Source organism: Scyliorhinus canicula, chromosome 1, assembly GCF_902713615.1.
Source record: "Scyliorhinus canicula chromosome 1, sScyCan1.1, whole genome shotgun sequence".
NCBI lineage: Eukaryota > Metazoa > Chordata > Chondrichthyes > Carcharhiniformes > Scyliorhinidae > Scyliorhinus > Scyliorhinus canicula.
The window spans coordinates 196,064,544-196,081,941 of NC_052146.1; the positions used below are offsets into that span (position 1 = coordinate 196,064,544).

Below are 17,398 nucleotides of genomic sequence, written 5' to 3' on the forward strand. Positions count from 1 at the left end.
TCACACTGATGTGCTCCCTCACACTGACGAGCCCGCTCACACAGACGTGCTCGCTCACACAGACGTGCTCGCTCACACAGACGTGCTCGCTCACACAGATGTGCTCGCTCACACAGACGTGCTCGCTCACACTGACGCGTCCGCTCACACTGATGGGCCCGCTCACACTGATGGTAAACATTAGAAATAAGGTATAGTTTTAAGTGTGTTTTAGGTGCATGTGCTTGGAAAGGTAAAACCTATGGCTAGGTTCATGTTGGACAAAGTTGTTTGTATGTATGGGGGTTGGTTAGGTTCCAAATGTTGTTTTGATTGTGCTTTGAGACAGCTCGTTGTGAGGAGTAAATAAAAGTTGAGGTACTTGCAAGGTAAAAAGCTTTGCGGTTTTAGTTCAGGTAATTTGAGAGCATTTACAGACAGGATCTGAGAAAGTGAACAGTTAACAACTCTGCCAGAAGAAAGACAGGATAGGAGGGAAAGAAGCAAGCTTTCTAAAGTACATATTACAATGCTTAGAACAAGAGATTTAGAATAGTAAGAATGTTTCAGACACCTCGAGTAAACTGAACTGAGACCAAGGTATTGTTCAGAAGAATTTGAGGAAGAGTAAACAAGGTGTTCTGAGTTCAAGAAACAATTGCAGTGAACAAATTCAAAGTGGGACAGCAGACCTCAGGGGTAGATAAAAAGTCTATTGTCATTTTAATACAATCTGGGAATGGAGAGTTTCAGAAATTGTGAGCTGTTTGTACAGAAGTCAGGACAAAAGAAATCCTAAAGGGGTCGGTGTGAAATTTTGGACCAGATTCACTGTTAAAAGTGCACCAGAGGTTTTGTCTGAAGTGCCGTTTGTAAAACCTGGACTGGATTTCGGAATGCAACCAGCTAAGGGAAAGCATAATTATGAGAGAAGACTTTGAAATATGTTTTTGGAAGTGGAGTTTGGAAACTCTCATGTGGTAATCATTTGGGGGAATTCTGAGGAGAAAACCACAGACACTAACTTGGGTTCAGAGTGGAGTGTGTATTTGACCACAGTCATCTTGTATGCTTGAAAGGGACTTTGTGTGTAGGTGAGACCATTGTATCTTATGATGTACTTTCTAATCTGTGTTAATCTTTAACTTTATGTGTATTTGTTAAGCTAAGGGGGGTAGTAAAGGAATATTTATAATAACCCAACTTTTCATGTTTAATAAATGTTTTTCTTGTTGTTAAGACTAAATAGCAGTCCTGTGACTCTGTTCCTCAATTTTTTACATATACATATATATAGAACATAGAACAGTACAGCACAGAACAGGCCCTTTGGCCCTCGATGTTGTGCCGAGCAATGATCACCCTACTCAAACCCACGTATCCACCCTATACCCGTAACCCAACAACCCCCCCCCTTAACCTTACTTTTTTTTAGGACACTACGGGCAATTTAGCATGGCCAATCCACCTAACCCGCACATCTTTGGACTGTGGGAGGAAACCGGAGCACCCGGAGGAAACCCACGCACACACGGGGAGGACGTGCAGACTCCGCACAGACAGTGACCCAGCTGGGACCCTGGAGCTGTGAAGCATTTACAGCATATATTATGTAGAAAAAGTAAAATTTACATCTCTTGATCCTGGGTCCGTTCTGGAATCTTCCCGTCTGGTAATAACATTAAATGGTATCATAACACCAGTCACACACTGTTTCTGTCCCTCATTTTCTGCAGATTAGAGTGGTGGCATGTGCCTTTGAGGTGCTGCTCCTTGCAGACTGTCCCTCCCATTTAACTGTAGTTTGAAAAGTCAGTCCACAGGCCGGATCGAACAGCAGGGTGGGCAGGATTGTGGCCTGCAGGTCGTATGTTGGACAACCCTGCTGTAGGTAGTAAATCCTGCAATCACAATGGAGTTACAAGTTGGGTGGATATTCAGCTTAGTGGGAAGTTGAGCAGATTGATTTATCCTGTAGGTTGTCAAGCTTCTCGAGTGTTGTTCCTGCTGCTGGATTACACAAGTTAATTGAATTTTGTATCATATTGCGATGCCACTCAAAGGCAATACTGATAACAAAGAACTACAAAAACTAATAATAAACTGAAATGCATCTGCCTGCTCAGAGAGCAGATAGTTCAGCCATAAAATGGATAGGTAGTAAATCTATATGGCTATCTCGGAGACAACCCTACACTTTATCTATTGTGTACGTCTTTCAAATGACTTGTATTTCAGACAACATAATTTCTAATCAGGAATTCTCATCTTGATGGGCCTATATAGGTATTAGCCAGAGGTTCACGGCCCTTTATTTTTGAAAATATGATTTTTCAACTTTCAACTGGAAACTTTGCAATTTTAACTTCTATCCATGAGGTGAGCATGCATGCCAGATTTTACACCAATAGACAAATCACACTTTAGTACAAAGACCATTCACCCCTTCATCTTGAAATGATATTAAATCTTGTCCAAACTCAGGTGAGCGGGAGCGAACTGGTTCACTTTGATTCAGCCTCTTTGGTTGGTCAGAACAAGGATTTAATTTCAGCAAGTCTGTCAGCATCTGTGAAGAGAGAAACAGAGCTACCGTTTCGAGTCCGTATAATTCAGACTAATGAGAAACGATTAGAACTGTGCAGAAAACTCTTCAATTGCTCCCCTTAGTATCTCAGTGCCTACATTTTGAATGAGATGGTCTGGGCAGTCAGAATTAAGGCTCCATTTCAATTTTTAAAATAAATTTAGAGTGCCCAATTCTTTTTTTTCCAATTAAGGGGCAATTTAGCGTGGCCAATCCACCTACTCGGGAATGGGACAACTCATCGCCGCCGACTCATCGCCGCTGACTCATCGCCGCCAACTCATCGCCAGCCCAACTCATCGCCAGCCCAACTCATCGCCAGCCCAACTCATCGCCAGCCCAAAATAATAATAAAAACAAAAACACCTCTTCATACATAACAAGTAATTACCGACTAACTAGATCCACAAATTACCGTTTCTAGGAACTTCAATTTTAAATTCTTCCAATTTTAAACCCTTTACAATGGAGCAAGTTTTAAGTCAGCGAGGCAAAGAGAAGTTTTATCATAATGGATATTTGTTCATTTTTGATAAATTCAGTATTGATTAATGAAGTTTTGGCGAATGTTTCCCAAGCGGAACAAGGATCACTACCGTGTGTGTCTGCTCTGAAGAAAACAATTTGACGGAAACGGAATCAAATTAGCGTCCCTCCGCCAGACCCAATTGACCTTCATCAGTTAGCAATCCCTGATGAATATGCGACCTACGAAACGGAGCCAAACCAGAAAGAAGATTTTTTATTAAAAGACAGTGGTCCCGGAGAAGACAGAATCTTGCTATTTGGAAGGAGAAGTTGGTTGCAATAGTTGGCTTCATCAGAAGTTTGGTATATAGATGGAACCTTTAAGATAGCTCCGAAGCTATTTTCTCAGGTGTATATTGTACTGGCTCAAAAATTCGGAGGTGTCATCCCAGTACTTTATGCTCTTTTACCTAACAAGCAAAAAGTTACATATTCAAGGTTATTTGAAATGATAAAAGAAATTGAGCCCACCGTAAACCCGAAATCAATTGTATGTGATTTTGAACTCGCGGCATTTAGTGCAATCAAAGAAATATTTCCAAACGTAGAATTAAAAGGGTGCTTCTTTCACCTTAGTCAAAATATGCAGAAGCACATTGCGGCTTCGGGTCTAACTTCTCGTTATAATAACGACAGCAAGTTTTCGTTACAAGTCAAGATGATACTGGCTCTTGCATTTGTCCCTGTCGAACATATAGATTCCTATATTGATGCCTTAGTTGACGAATTATCTACAGAGCATTTGCCAATCCTGAATTGGCTCGAAAACAATTATAAAGGTCAGTTAAACAGACGTGGAAATAGCAGACGTGCCCCACTCTTCCCAATGGAAATGTGGAATTTGTTTGTTCGAACTTTAAATCATGAAGACAAAACCAACAACCACGCAGAAGCAGCAAACGGAAGACTACAAATGGAATTAGGGATGGAACATCCTACAATATGGAAATTCATTAATGCACTCAGAAAAGCTCAAAAAGGACGAGACTGTTATTTGGAATTGCTTATAGCTGGCAGTGCACCACCAGCAAAATTAAAAAGATACCTAGATACTGATAACCGCATTCTTAGGATAGTCCAAAGTTTTAATGAAAGGATTCCTATTGAATATTTACGCGGTGTTTCTCATAACATAAAATAAGTCTTTTCACCTCCATTAATTTTTGAGACTTTGATTTTGAATAAAGATGTTTTTAATATCCACCGAATTTTATTGAGCACTCCATGAATTTCAATTTTTAGTTGGGCTGGCGATGAGTTGGGCTGGCGATGAGTTGGGCTGGCGATGAGTTGGGCTGGCGATGAGTCGGCGGCGATGAGTCGGCAGCGATGAGTTGTCCTAGACCTACCTACTCTTGGTTGTGGGGATCAGGCCCACGCAGACACGGGGAGAATGTGCAAACTCCACACGGATAATGACCCGGGGCCAGGATCGAACCCGGATCCTCAGCACAGCGAGGCAGCAGTGCGAGCCACTGTGCCGCTCCTAAGGCTACACTTCAAGACAGGAGAAATGTTTTTCTTCATATTTCTTTGATTTGCCCTTCTAATATGCTCAAGTCCAGCTGAAGAATTTTCATGGTGGTTTTAGTTTTGGATTTTAGCAGATTTGTGTCCTGTCCGATCACTGAGTGAGGAACTCAACAGGCTTCTCTTTTCTTCCAGTCTCGTCATCTTTTCTCACACAATACATGAGCATTGCAACGCCAGTCAATTAATATATGCATGATTGTTAATGTGATAATATACCACACTAAACAGTAACTGGTCATGATTAATCTTTGAATACTATGTAATGTGTTGTACTGGAGAATATTCCGAACAATTAACACAATTAATTAAGAATTCTGTTGTTGCTCGTTCTGGGTGAGTGTGCTTAACACTCAATTTGGCTCTGTCTCGTTACTTAGCTCTGGAGTCGCCAGGTATCGTTAAGATACCGCCACAAGTTTCAAGGTCAAGTTCAAAGCAATAAAACCATACACCAATTAGTAAGTTCAAACAACTGAGTTTATTATAATACAATTATAAAACTACCCATGCACACGCTAAGAGGATTAAACTATCCCTACCACTAAATAAACCAATACTTATCTCGAAGGGAACTGCCGGATCAGGGGACAAGGTCTCTTGCTCTGCTCTGGTCTGCAGACTTCAGGTTGGTGCGGGTTAAAAGGGGTCAGGAGTGTCTATCTCTGGTAGCGATCGTTGTGAGACACTTACTTGTTGGCGGCTGCTGTCCCAAACCTCTCCTCTCTCTCGTTCGAGGTCTTCTTTGGCAAAAGCTGGTCGAGATGCGGGTCCAGAGAGGAGGGCTGGTTAAGAAGAACGAACTATGTGTGGGACCTGTCTTTTATAGGTCCTAGGGCTACGCGCCCTTTTGGGCGGACCCTTTTCCTGCTGGGAATCGATTGGGTCTCTTCCCAATCGATATGTTTGAATCCCCCCAATACTGAGGCTGTTCCTTGGCTACTGGGCGGGTTTTCAGGTGCTTTGTTTTCGGACCCCGCTGGTGCCGGGGTGTCTGGCTTCCCATACACTGTTGCAATCACTTCCCCATTTGTGTCCATTGTCCCTGGGATCGTTCCATTACTATGTTAACTATCCCGGAGATTGCCACATTAGTATGCGGAATGTTCGTTTCGGTGCTGTCTGCTCTCTTAGCAGACAGAATACACAGTGGCTTGGTGCAGCCTGCTTGTGCTGTGTTAACATTGTCCATTTTAACCTGTAAGCTTTGCGTTCCTCCATTTTGTATTTAGGGAATGGCCAACTTCAGTGGCTACACTGTCCACACACGGGTGTTGCATGAGTGTAGAGTTAGCACGCTGCATTGCAACTCTATAACTTGGATTTAATTCTGGCTAAAGGGGATAAAAGTCTCTTTTATTGCTGGAATGTATAAGGTTAAGGGGTGATCTGATCGAAGTCTTCAAGATATTAACAGAAAAAGACAGGTAGATAAAGATGAACTATTTCCACTGGTTGGAGATTCTAGAACTAGGGGGCATAGTCTCAAAATTAGGGCTAGACCGTTCAGGAGAGATGTTAGGAAGCACTTCTACACACAAAGGGTGGTAGAGGTTTGGAACTCTGTCCCACAAACAGTAGTTGAAGCTAGATCAGTTGTTAATTTTAGATCTGAGACAGATCGATTTCTGTTTGGCAAAGGGATATTGGCCAAAGGCAGGTATATAGAGTTCGGCCACAAATCAGCCATGATCTCATTGAATGGCAGGACCAGCTCAAGGGGATGTATGTCCTACTCCTGTTCCTATGTAAAACCGTGATGATGTAGAGTTGGCAATGTGGTGGGCAGCACGGGAGCACAGTGGCTAGCACAGTTGCCTCACAGCTCCAGGGTCCCAGGTTTGATTCCCGGCTTGGGTCACTGTCTGTGCGGAGTCTGCACCTTCTCCCCGTGTGTGCGTGCGTTTCCTCCGGGTGCTCCGGTTTCCTCCCACAGTCCAAAGATGCGTTGGTTAGGTGGATTGGCCAAGATAAATTGCCCTTAGTGTCCATAAAGGTTAGGTGCGGTTGCTGGGTTACAGGGATAGGGTGGAGGCATGGGCTTAAATGGGGTGCTCTTTCCTAAGGGCCGGTGCAGACTCGATGGGCCAAAGGCCTCCTTCTGCACTGCAAATTCTATAATTCAAGCTCTTCCAGACTATGGAAGACAAGCAAAGCACTGGAATCGGCACCCTCCATTTTGAAATGGCTAATTAGCAACCCGTTTGTTCGAAATGTTTTGTTGGCCACTGAATTTTTCATACATCATCTGTGAAAATGTTTGTGGGTGTTTTATGGCAGCAATGATAAGGTGGCACATGGGCAAAAGAAAGATCCTGCCACTGAGACTCTGTTGGCATCCACCAACAGATTCTGCTGGTGAAACTGATGGTGCCACTTTTAGATTTTTGAGCCTTCAGCAAAAAATGAAGGGACGATCAGAAAGTAGAGGCCCTTTAAACTTGTAACCATTGCTGACTTCTTGTAAGCAGCATTACCTCTCTGTCACATGATGTCCTGTCCAACAGCCCCAAATGGGCGCAAAACATAGGAACGTGAGCAGACCATTTGTCCAATCAAGCCTGTTCCTCCATTCAGTTCGATCATGGCTGGTCATCGATCAGGATTTCCTAAATGTTTCCAGTTATGGAACCCTTTGACCTCCGAAGAATACTGACGGAACCCCCAAGAAACATCCTTATTATGTTGAAGTCACAAAACATTGATTGTTTTTGTGCAATAGCGACAAACATATAAAAACAAACATCTAAAAGTCTTTTCTGTTTCTTTTATCTGTATATTTATTATAATTTAAAGCATCTTTTATTCAATAAATACCTAAGTCTTTTGTTTTTTTAATGGGAGGAGTGATGCTGTTTTTTCTGCTCACAAACTTTTTTAAAATTAGGAGTGTTGCTGGAGAACTAGGTTCTCATATCAGATGCGCGCACACACACGCTCCTCTCTCTCATGCACAAACACACATTCTCATCGACAAGCACACATTCTCTCTCGCGCTCTCTCACGCGCTCTCTCTCGCTCTCTCTCGTGCACTCTCTCGCGCTCGTTCGCGCTCTCGTTCTTTCTCCTCTCTCACTCACTCACGCACCCGCCTCTCTCACTCACTCACGCACCCGCCTCTCTCACTCACTCACTCACTCACTCACTCACTCACTCACTCACTCACTCACACACCGGCCTCTCTCACTCACTCACGTAACCGCCTCTCTCACTCACTCACGCACCCGCCTCTCTCACTCACTCACTCACTCACTCACTCACTCACTCACTCACTCACTCACTCACACACCGGCCTCTCTCACTCACTCACGTACCCGCCTCTCTCACTCACTCACACACCGGCCTCTCTTACTCACAAACTCACTCACGTACCCGCCTCTCTCACTCACTCACGTGCCTGCCTGTCTCACTCACTCTCGCACCCACCTCTCTCACTCACTCACGTACCCGCCTCTCTCACTCACTCACGCACACGCCTCTCTCGCTCTGGCCGGCATACGGCCATTGAGATTCTATTTTCCCGCTGGCAGCATGGGACAAACGGCGGGAGTAGCGAATCCTGCCGCCAGTGAACGCAAGCCACCGAGAAACACGCAGCTGGGCGACTGGAGACTCCAGTCCTCCCTCTCTCCTGTCCACATTCACACTCTTTCTCTCTCTCTCTCTCTCTCTCTCTCTCTCGCTCTCTCTCGCTCTCTCTCTCTCACACTCACACTCCCACCTTTCTCTCACTCACACCAACACTCACATCTCTTCCCCTCTCTTTCTCTCTCCCACCCATACTCCCACTTTCTCTCTCTCCACTTCGCGGCCTCTGAGTCAGCCTCCCTTCCGACTGTGGATCTGGCCGACCATACTCTGCCGCCCGGTCGCCTTCGCTACCGCCCTGACTTTCCACTGCCTGACTTGCCCATCCTATCAGTGGATGGCTTCACAGTGCATTGGCAGCTGATAGGCTGGCTAGTACACCTACCACTGAACCCAGTTTTGGAAAGTGGCACTGAGGTCGATCAGCGCTTCCCAAACTCGGTTCCGCAATAGGTCCATTTGTTTTAAATTTGAAAAAAAGCTGTCCTTCCAGCTTTTACAATCATAGGCGGTTTTCACACAGTGTTGATTATTGATAGACACATGGGGTTGAAAAGGAGACCACTTTCCGTGTATTGCTCAATTTCCCTCACCCCGCTGAAAATCACCAGCCCATTAATTTACATCCAAATTGTCCATTAGCAACCAGAGGTGAACCATCGCAGTCACAGTGTTTCCCAAGGATGATTGATGCGGGGAAACTCAAGGAACACACTGGGAGATTTGGAAGTTCTGCTGTCCAACTAGAGTCAACACAATTCTTTGGGGTCTTGTCAGTTGAGATTTACTCTGCATCTGGTCTGCCTCTGACCAGCATCAGGAAAGCCGGAATCCAGGACAATGCTGCAGAATTTCCTATAACAGTGTAATTAATGACTTGCGTCATGAATTTCCTTATTATAAGCACTTGTAATTGGAATATGCCACAGCCAGCGTATCAGCAAATTAGAGAACAGTGCTGCCAATGGCCAATGCTTGTTACAATAGTAAAGGTGAGGACCGTATGCTCAACATAGAAAGTAACTGAGGCTTAATTATAAAGGGAAGGTAATTAGTCACTGTAGTGGACAATAAAAGTGTTAATAATGGGACGTCACTACATTTCAAAATTTTTTTTAAATTCTCTTTGATTCTGAGGTTTATCTTTATCAAGTGATCCCAGGCGAATAATGCTCTTTGTATGAATCCAACTACACCTTTGTGTTTCAATGTGGAATAATTGATTTTCTTTGAGAAAATTACAGCATTTTAAAGATTAGATGTAACTGCATGTGACGCAAGCTCAAGGATTATCCAACATTCATACGCAGAAACATTTGAACTGGCATTAGTACCATTGAAATTCAGGTTAGCTTCAACACTCGTGCAGTTACTGTTAACTAGTTACGTACAGGGAAGCATTGATATGATTCTTTGGGTCAAATGAATGGAATGTTGATAAGTCAACAGTCTCATTCAGGATCACATTAAAGTGATGTTGGCCTGCAATAGCAAAGTTAAGCTAGACTAGTGAATATGCTTTTTAATTTATCCAAGTTGGGCAGTAAAATGAGAATGCTGTTTTAAAAGCCTGACCTATGTTTCATTGGCTACGCAATCAGAATTGTTCCCTTGTGATCAACTCATTCACCGAATTCCAGATGGAAGGAGATTTAATGTAACGTGAAGATATCCAAGACTAAATGGCAAACGAGGTTTGAACAGGGAGATCTGGGCCATTACATTGGGAACTGCAAGGGTCTCGGTAGCTGTTTACTGTGCTGGAGTTCTTTTGAATCGCTCCAGCTATTAAAGCTGTTGATTCATGGCTGAACTATTCCGTTGATCAATACATTTAGAAGAGAACACTTTTGTCTTTCCTTACTGGTCGCATTTATGTAGTGATGGAAAACTACCTCACGATTCTGGCTGAACCGGCGACACTCCCGCTCTTGCCATTAGCGTCGTGGAAGGATTTACAGGTTGATAATCAGCCTGTTTGGCCACATTATGAACACACTTTCCTTGGCCATCAATTCCTGGAGTTGTGCTTGAATCCGGAGCTTCTGGCTCAGAGGCAGCAACACTATCCACTGTGCCAGAAGCCCTCCATTACTGTATAATTAGGTGTCCTACGGCAATGGTGCATATCCCTCTTGGAAATTCTCGCTCAATAATGCTGTCCAAATGAATGTAAACTCCTGAAAGTGTAGAAGCAACAACAGTATTTTAGTGATTTTAAAAAGTTAAAGGAATATACCAAAATGCAGTCTTGGTTTGTCTCAGGAACTGAGGCTTGGGACTGAAGATAATTTGAATTCTGCCTGTTTCAGCTTATGATTTTATTATTGAATGGAACAATCCAATCCAGAGTTTGAGCAGTTTGGAGCCATGTTTTTCAGGGATGATTTCAGGAAGCACTACGTCACACAAAGAAAATCCACAGAAACCTGAGGCCAATTGTAAATTTTGAAAATGCAGATTGATAGATTTTTGTTTGGCTCGGAGACTAAGGGTTCTGGGGCCAGGGTGGGTTTAATTGAAGACCATTTAATTGTGTCAATTCCACACCGTACTGGGAAATCTTTCAGCATGAGGTGGGTACATCGGTAAGTGCAACAAATATCAACGATCTCAGAGCCGCCCCCACCCAGGTCTCTTCCCTCCAAACCAAATATAAATTTGTGGATTTGCAGCTGTCGCTTGCATCTCTGAAGTAAAATTTTCCATTTCCACTGATGGAAATGCAGTAATTAATGACATCTCATGAACAACTATGTGTTAGTGGCTCAGAATAATTAAAGGAACAAATAGTTCTGCTCAGGCGCACAATACTTTACAACTGCATGTGTAAAATGTTGTTTCGGCAGAAGATAGGAATTGTTCCAACCACATTTACTCTGTCAAACTCTTTCTTTCTCCCACAGACCATGTACATGTTCTACGCTCTGGCAATTGTCTGCGATGACTACTTTGTTCCTTCATTAGACAAGATCTGTGAGGTACGTGCTGCCCGTAATATATATATATATATATATAGTTATATATTTTAACTCTCCAGATTGCAATGTAGTGAACCATTGGTTTTCAGTATTGGCAGACTTGTATAACAAGTTATTGCAATGTGTTTTGAACTTGTATTTGATAATTATGGATTATTGACGATCATAAAAAAACAAAGGAAATCAGGAAGATCTGTTGGAAGGAATGGTTGTTGTTCCTGTGACTCTGTGAGATTGAACATTCCCTAAATCCATTTTGCTGCATCCCTTGAAAATGCTCCCAATGTTGTCGCAACCCCCTGGGCTAGTGTGCAGCCAATTCCAGCCCCACTTGACAAAGAGTCGCAATACAGGTGAGGTTAGATTTTATTTTAAAATATCCCAGGTCCTTGGTTGAGCCCAGTAAACTACAGTCGCCAGGTTCGTAACTTTAAAACACAAGTAACATTTTGTCATGTGCAGTATTGGCCAGAATTCTCCGGCCCTTGGAATTCTCTTTTTCCCACCGGCAGCGCATTCCCGCCGCAGGTTTCCCTGTGGCGTGGGGTGGCTTCAATGAGAAATCCCATTGACATGCGGCGGGAACATAGAGTCTCGCTGCCAGCGAACAGCGCGCCACAGAGAAACATGTGGCTGGGGGACCAGAGAATCCAGCCCCTTATAATTAAGTGGACAGAAAATGTAACTGACTCCCAACTACCCCTTCCTCAACCCTCCCCCGCTTCCGAACTTGCCCCACTCTCTGCATGCGCACACAGAGCCAAAGAACACAGAGGGGAACGCTGGTGGAAAGGAAAAGAAAATATTATTAAAATAAAAGGATGAAGATCTTTGAACTGGGAAGACTTCCAGTCAATGTATTTTTGAAGTTCAGTCTTATGCTTTGGTGGTATTTTCTTCGAGGCTTGAGATGGCTTTCTCTGGCAAGGTTGTCTACTTTCTGCACAGACTCAACATCGAACTAATCAATGACTGTTGTCAGGTAGAACACTGTCCTTGGCCAACTCACCAGTTGCCAGTTAATCAATTGAACTGACTCCTTCCAAAGCTGGTTCCGAGAATTCACCCGCTACCAAGGAATCGGGCTTCTTCTCTCCAAAACAAAACCTGGCAACACAATGACCTGGCGGACATGCTGCTTCAACTTTGAGTCTTCTGCTTAAAGGAACATCCCGATAATGGGTCCATGGACCAATGTAATAAAAGGAAAAGAAATGGGAAACCCAGAAATAAGCAGGAAGGACTCTTACATTGTACCTGTTAATCCACTCCTCTCTGATAAGATATGAAAATAATTTTGCATCTGCATATATTTCTGGCGATGTTTTCCATTATAACTCCATGTTAATACTGGAAATGGTCATGTAAACATGTCACATTGTAATTGCATCCTTTCCCCAGTAGAGGCTGTACTGATGGTGGTACCACCATCTTGGACACAATGGGGAGATTCCATGGAGGTGGCGGGGTCTTGTCCATTGGCTGGAGAGCTACCAAGAACCACATTTTGCATCTTTTAGGGAAGGCCTGCCACATTAAATGCCAGCAGCAGTGGGTACTCCCCAGGATATTGAGGAGGCAGTGGCTGCTGTTGGCACAAAACCGCCCGAGGCCTAGTTCTGTTACTGGATCTCGGGCCACAGTTGTGATGGCGGGTGGAGGATTGCAGGTGTGGGGATGGTGTCGGCAGAAAGGGCAGCAGGGCGATTCTCAGCAGTATCCCTCAAATGCTGGATCCTTTTATCAGGCACTGAGTATCTTTGAATGAGACCCTGCCCTCGAAGTCCATGTTCAAACCTGCTTTTTTTTCCCAACCATTTTTCAGCAGTAACACTCCTGCCCAAAGGGTCACTATTCAAGTCCTGCTCCAGAGACTGAGTCCACGATCCGTGCTGAGACCTCAGGGTAGTGCTGAGGGAAATACCACCCTTCAGGTGCGATGTTAAACTGATGTCTCAGTTGAACCATCACCCTGTGCTTTTCTCAATGTTGGTGGCAAGACGTTGCCACGTATGTAAAATGTGAAAACCATGACTACGCTTCAAAAGCACTTCATTGGCTATGCAGCATTCTGGAATGTTCTGAGCTTGTGAACGACTCTCCATCAATGCAAATTTTCTTGTTTATTTGTTCATTTGAGTATGACCAAATAATTAGTTCTTGTGAGGTTACTTGAGGGATCAAAACACTTACAATGAGGGAGATGGTGGCATTGTGGGTAATGTCACTGGACTAGCAATCCAGAAACCCTGGCTAATGCTCGGGGGGGGGGGGGGATGGTGGACAGAAGCTAGTGGACTTTAAACTTGCTTAATAAACATGGAATATAAAGCTCATCTCAGTATCAGTGACGGTGAAATTATCATTGATTGTTGTCAAAGCCCACCTGATTCACTAATGCCCAGAAGGGAATCTTACCCGGTCTGGACTCTGTGTGACTCCAGATGTGTCCGGCTAGATTACGAGCTCAACTCCTTCAGTTGGCCTTGAACCCACTATCTACTAATTCAAAGCTGATTGCTGATTCAAACTCCGGCAACTGTTTCCAGGGTGGGGGGGTGGGGAAATGTCACCAGCATTATGAGGTTGGGGCTGATACAGCTGAAGGTGGTATATAGAGCACACCTTACAAGGGTGAAAATGAGCCGGCTCTTTGAGGGGGTAGAAGATGTGTGTGAACATTGTGGGTTGGGCCCAGCAAACCACGTTCATATGTTTTGGTCGTGTCCAAAGCTAGAGGATTACTGGAAGGACGTTTTTAGGGTAATCTCTAAAATGGTGCACGAGAAACTGGGCCTGAGGCCCTCATGAGGCCATATTCGGGGTGTCAGACCAGCCGGGGTTGGAAACGGGCACGGAGGCAGATGTTGTAGCATTCGCCTCGTTGATCGCCCGAAGGCGGATCCTGCTCGGATGAAGAGCAGCCTCTCCACCCTGTGCCCCTGGCGTGGCGGGGGGACCTGCTGGAATTCTTGACTCTTGAGAAGGTCAAATTTGAACTGAGGGGAAGGATGGAGGGGTTCTACAATTCATGGGCGTTACTCATTATGCACTCCTCGAGAATTAGATTACATCGAACATTATAGGGGGTTGGGGCTGGGAGGGCCGGGGGGAGAGGGACTGTATGTGTTAATGGTGACTATGGGTGATTCCTGATTCCTTTTTGTCATTTGTTTATGTTAACATGTGGGCTAATATCTGGGGTTGGGCGGGAGGATGGGATTGTTGTTATTGACATTGCATTCGTTACTGATTGTTGTTTAGTGTTGGGTGTAAATTTGGGAGAAAATGTGGAAAAGGAGGAGAATAAAAATATTTTTAAAAATAGAAAATGTCACCAACATTACTATAATAAAGTAAAGTCTCCATAGTCCCAGATGAGCATGGGCTGCTTTCCCTTTTGAGGGGAAAAGCTGACTGGCAGTGGTTTAACCTGAGGATCAACGCACCTCAGGTGAAGGGCAAGATTGAGAAGACAGAGCCTTCATGAATAACCTCAAACAGTATGGGAATTAAACCCGTGCTGTTGGCCTTCCTCTGCATTACAAACCAGCTGTCCAGCCAACTGAGCTAAACCGGTGTAGACTCAATGGGCCGAATGGACTCCTTCTGCACTATAAAGATTCTATCCTAGAAAAGTGAGCTGTTTGTGCTGCACCTGGGGGACCAGGAGAGGGAGATAGGAGAGCTCCCGTTGAAGAGGGCGGAGAGGAGCTTTAGATATCTTGGGGTCCAGATAGCTAGGAGCTGGGGGGCCCTGCATAGGCTAAACTTTTCGAGGCTGGTGGAACAGATGGAGGAGGAGTTCAGGAGGTGGGACGCGCTGCCACTCTCTTTGGCGGGCAGGGTCCAGTCGGTTAAGATGACGGTGCTCCCGAGTTTTTTGTTTCTTTACCAGTTCTTCCCCATATTGATTCCGAAGGCTTTTTTCAAGAGGGTGAATAAGAGTATTCTGGGGTTCGTGAGGGCGCGGAAGACCCCGAGAGTGAGGAGGGTATTCCTGGAGCGAAGAAGGGAGGCAGGCGGTTTGGCGCTGCTCAACCTGTGTGGGTATTACTGGGCTGCAAATGTGGCAATGATTCGTAGGTGGGTGATGGAGGGGGTGGGTGCCACATGGAAGAGGCTGGAGGTGGCGTCCTGTGTGGGTATAGGTTTGGGGGCATTGGTGATGGCCCCACTTCCACTCCCCCCGGCAAGGTACTCTACGAGTCCGGTAGTGGTGGCATCCCTCAAAGTTTGGGGGCAGTGGAGGCGGCACAGGGGGGAAGTGAAGGCCTCAGTGTGGGCCCCGATACGGGGCAATCACCGATTTGCACCAGGAGAATGGATGGTGGGTTTTTGAGTTGGCACAGGGCAGGCATCAGGCGGACGGGGGACCTTTTCCTCGACGGGAAGTTTGCGACTTTAGAGAAGTTGGAGGGGAAGTGGGGCCTCCCCCCGGGGAATGCTTTCAGGTATGTGCAGATTAGGGCGTTTGTCAAGTGGCAGGTGGTGGAGTTTCCGCTATTGCCGCCAAGGGGGGTGCAGGATAGGGTGCTCTCGGGGACGTGGGTCGGTGAGGGGAGGATCTCGGCAATTTATCAGGTGATGCAGGAAGAGGAGGAGGCCTCGGTGGAGGAGCTGAAAGCGAAGTGGGAGGAGGAGCTAGGGGAGGAGATCGACGAGGGGACGTGGGCGGACGCCCTGGGGAGGGTGAACTCGTCCTCTTCTTGCGTGCGGCTCAGCTTAATCCAGCTGAAGGTGCTGCATAGGGCGCACATGACTGGGGCCAGGATGAGCCGGTTCTTTGAGGGGGAGGACAGGTGCGGGAGGTGTTCGGGAGGCCCGGCAAACCACACCCACATGTTCTGGGTGTGTCCGGCATTGGAGGGGTTTTGGAAGGGGGTGGCGGGGACTTTGTCCAGGGTGGTCGGTTCCAGGGTGGAGCCGGGCTGGGGACTCGCGATCTTTGGGGTAGCATCGGAGCCGGGAGTGCAGGAGGCGAGAGAGGCCGGTACCCTGGCCTTTGCGTCTCTAGTAGCCCGGCGTAGGATTCTCTTACAGGGGGGGACGCGAAGCCCCCGAGCCCGGAGGCCTGGATCAATGACATGGCCGGGTTCATCAGGCTGGAAAAGATTAAGTTTGCCCTGAGGGGGTCGGTACAAGGGTTCTTCCGGCAGTGGCAGCCTTTTCTCAATTTCCTGGTGGAGGGTTAGAGGGTGGTCAGTCTCAGCAGCAACCCGGGGGAGGGGGTTCGGGATTTGTTAAGGGGGTTTGTTTTTGCAACGGTGTGTTTGCTATTTTCTTCTTTCTTGTATTGTTATTAGTTATTAATTTATTACTTTGTATTGTGGGGCACTTATTTTTCTGTTTCTGTTTAGTTTTACACCTTGTTTACTTTAACTGTTGGGAGAAAATTTGTTGTTGAAAAATTTGAATAAAAATTATTTTTAAAAAAAAGATTCTATCCTATGGATTTACAGTACAGTGAGTGTCATTGAGGAAAATGAAGGATGGACCAAGGCTGGAGTAGAAGAAATGGGCTAGCAGAAGCAATGGATCCACTGAAACAGTTAAAAGCGAGAATCTGGGATGGGAAACCAGGAATGAACAAACTGTTTTTATTTCCCCTTTGGAGGCACATCCCATGGCTAAAGGAAAGATAGAGATGGGCAGGAAACTGGTCCCCTTATCAGGACAGTTCACAGGAATACCAATAGTAAAGGGAACAACAATTTATACTGCATGAGAAGTGAGTGCTGATTGATTAGCATGGACTCTGGTAGAGCTGTTGCCATGAAGAATGCACCAGGGAGCAGTTAACTACCAAGCCTTCATTTAAATTTAAACCAGGCAGGTTGACTTGAACAGCATGTCTCCCTTTTTCATCAGTACCCATATTCCGTACGAACAAACAACTATTTAATGATCTTACTTAAGGGGGACACCCTTACATTGCAGACCGTTCAGAGAAGATTCACTGGCTGATTCATAGGATGAGGTGAATTGTCTAGGGAGGATGGGTTGAGTAAGTGGGGCCTGTAGTCATTAGAGTTTAGAAGAATGAGCGGCGATCATATTGATTCTGAAAGGGTTTGAAAGGCGCTGAGGGTGTTTTCCTTCATGGGGTTAATCTAGAACAAGGCACAGTTTCAAAATAAGGGACCTTCCATTTAAGACAGAGATGAGGAATTTCCTTTCTCAGTGGGTCCGATAGTGTTTGGAA

At 45.3% G+C, this 17,398-nt stretch overlaps 1 protein-coding gene across 2 annotated transcripts in view; it reads left to right on the plus strand.

Moving 5' to 3' along the window:
- slc24a3 (solute carrier family 24 member 3) overlaps nt 1–17,398 on the plus strand; it is a 498,180-nt gene that overhangs the window by 306,962 nt on the left and 173,820 nt on the right. For both annotated transcript variants that reach the window (XM_038805855.1, XM_038805865.1), the window contains one exon: nt 11,119–11,193. In XM_038805855.1, coding sequence (XP_038661783.1) covers nt 11,119–11,193 — 75 coding nt within the window. The remainder of the gene's footprint in view (nt 1–11,118; nt 11,194–17,398) is intronic.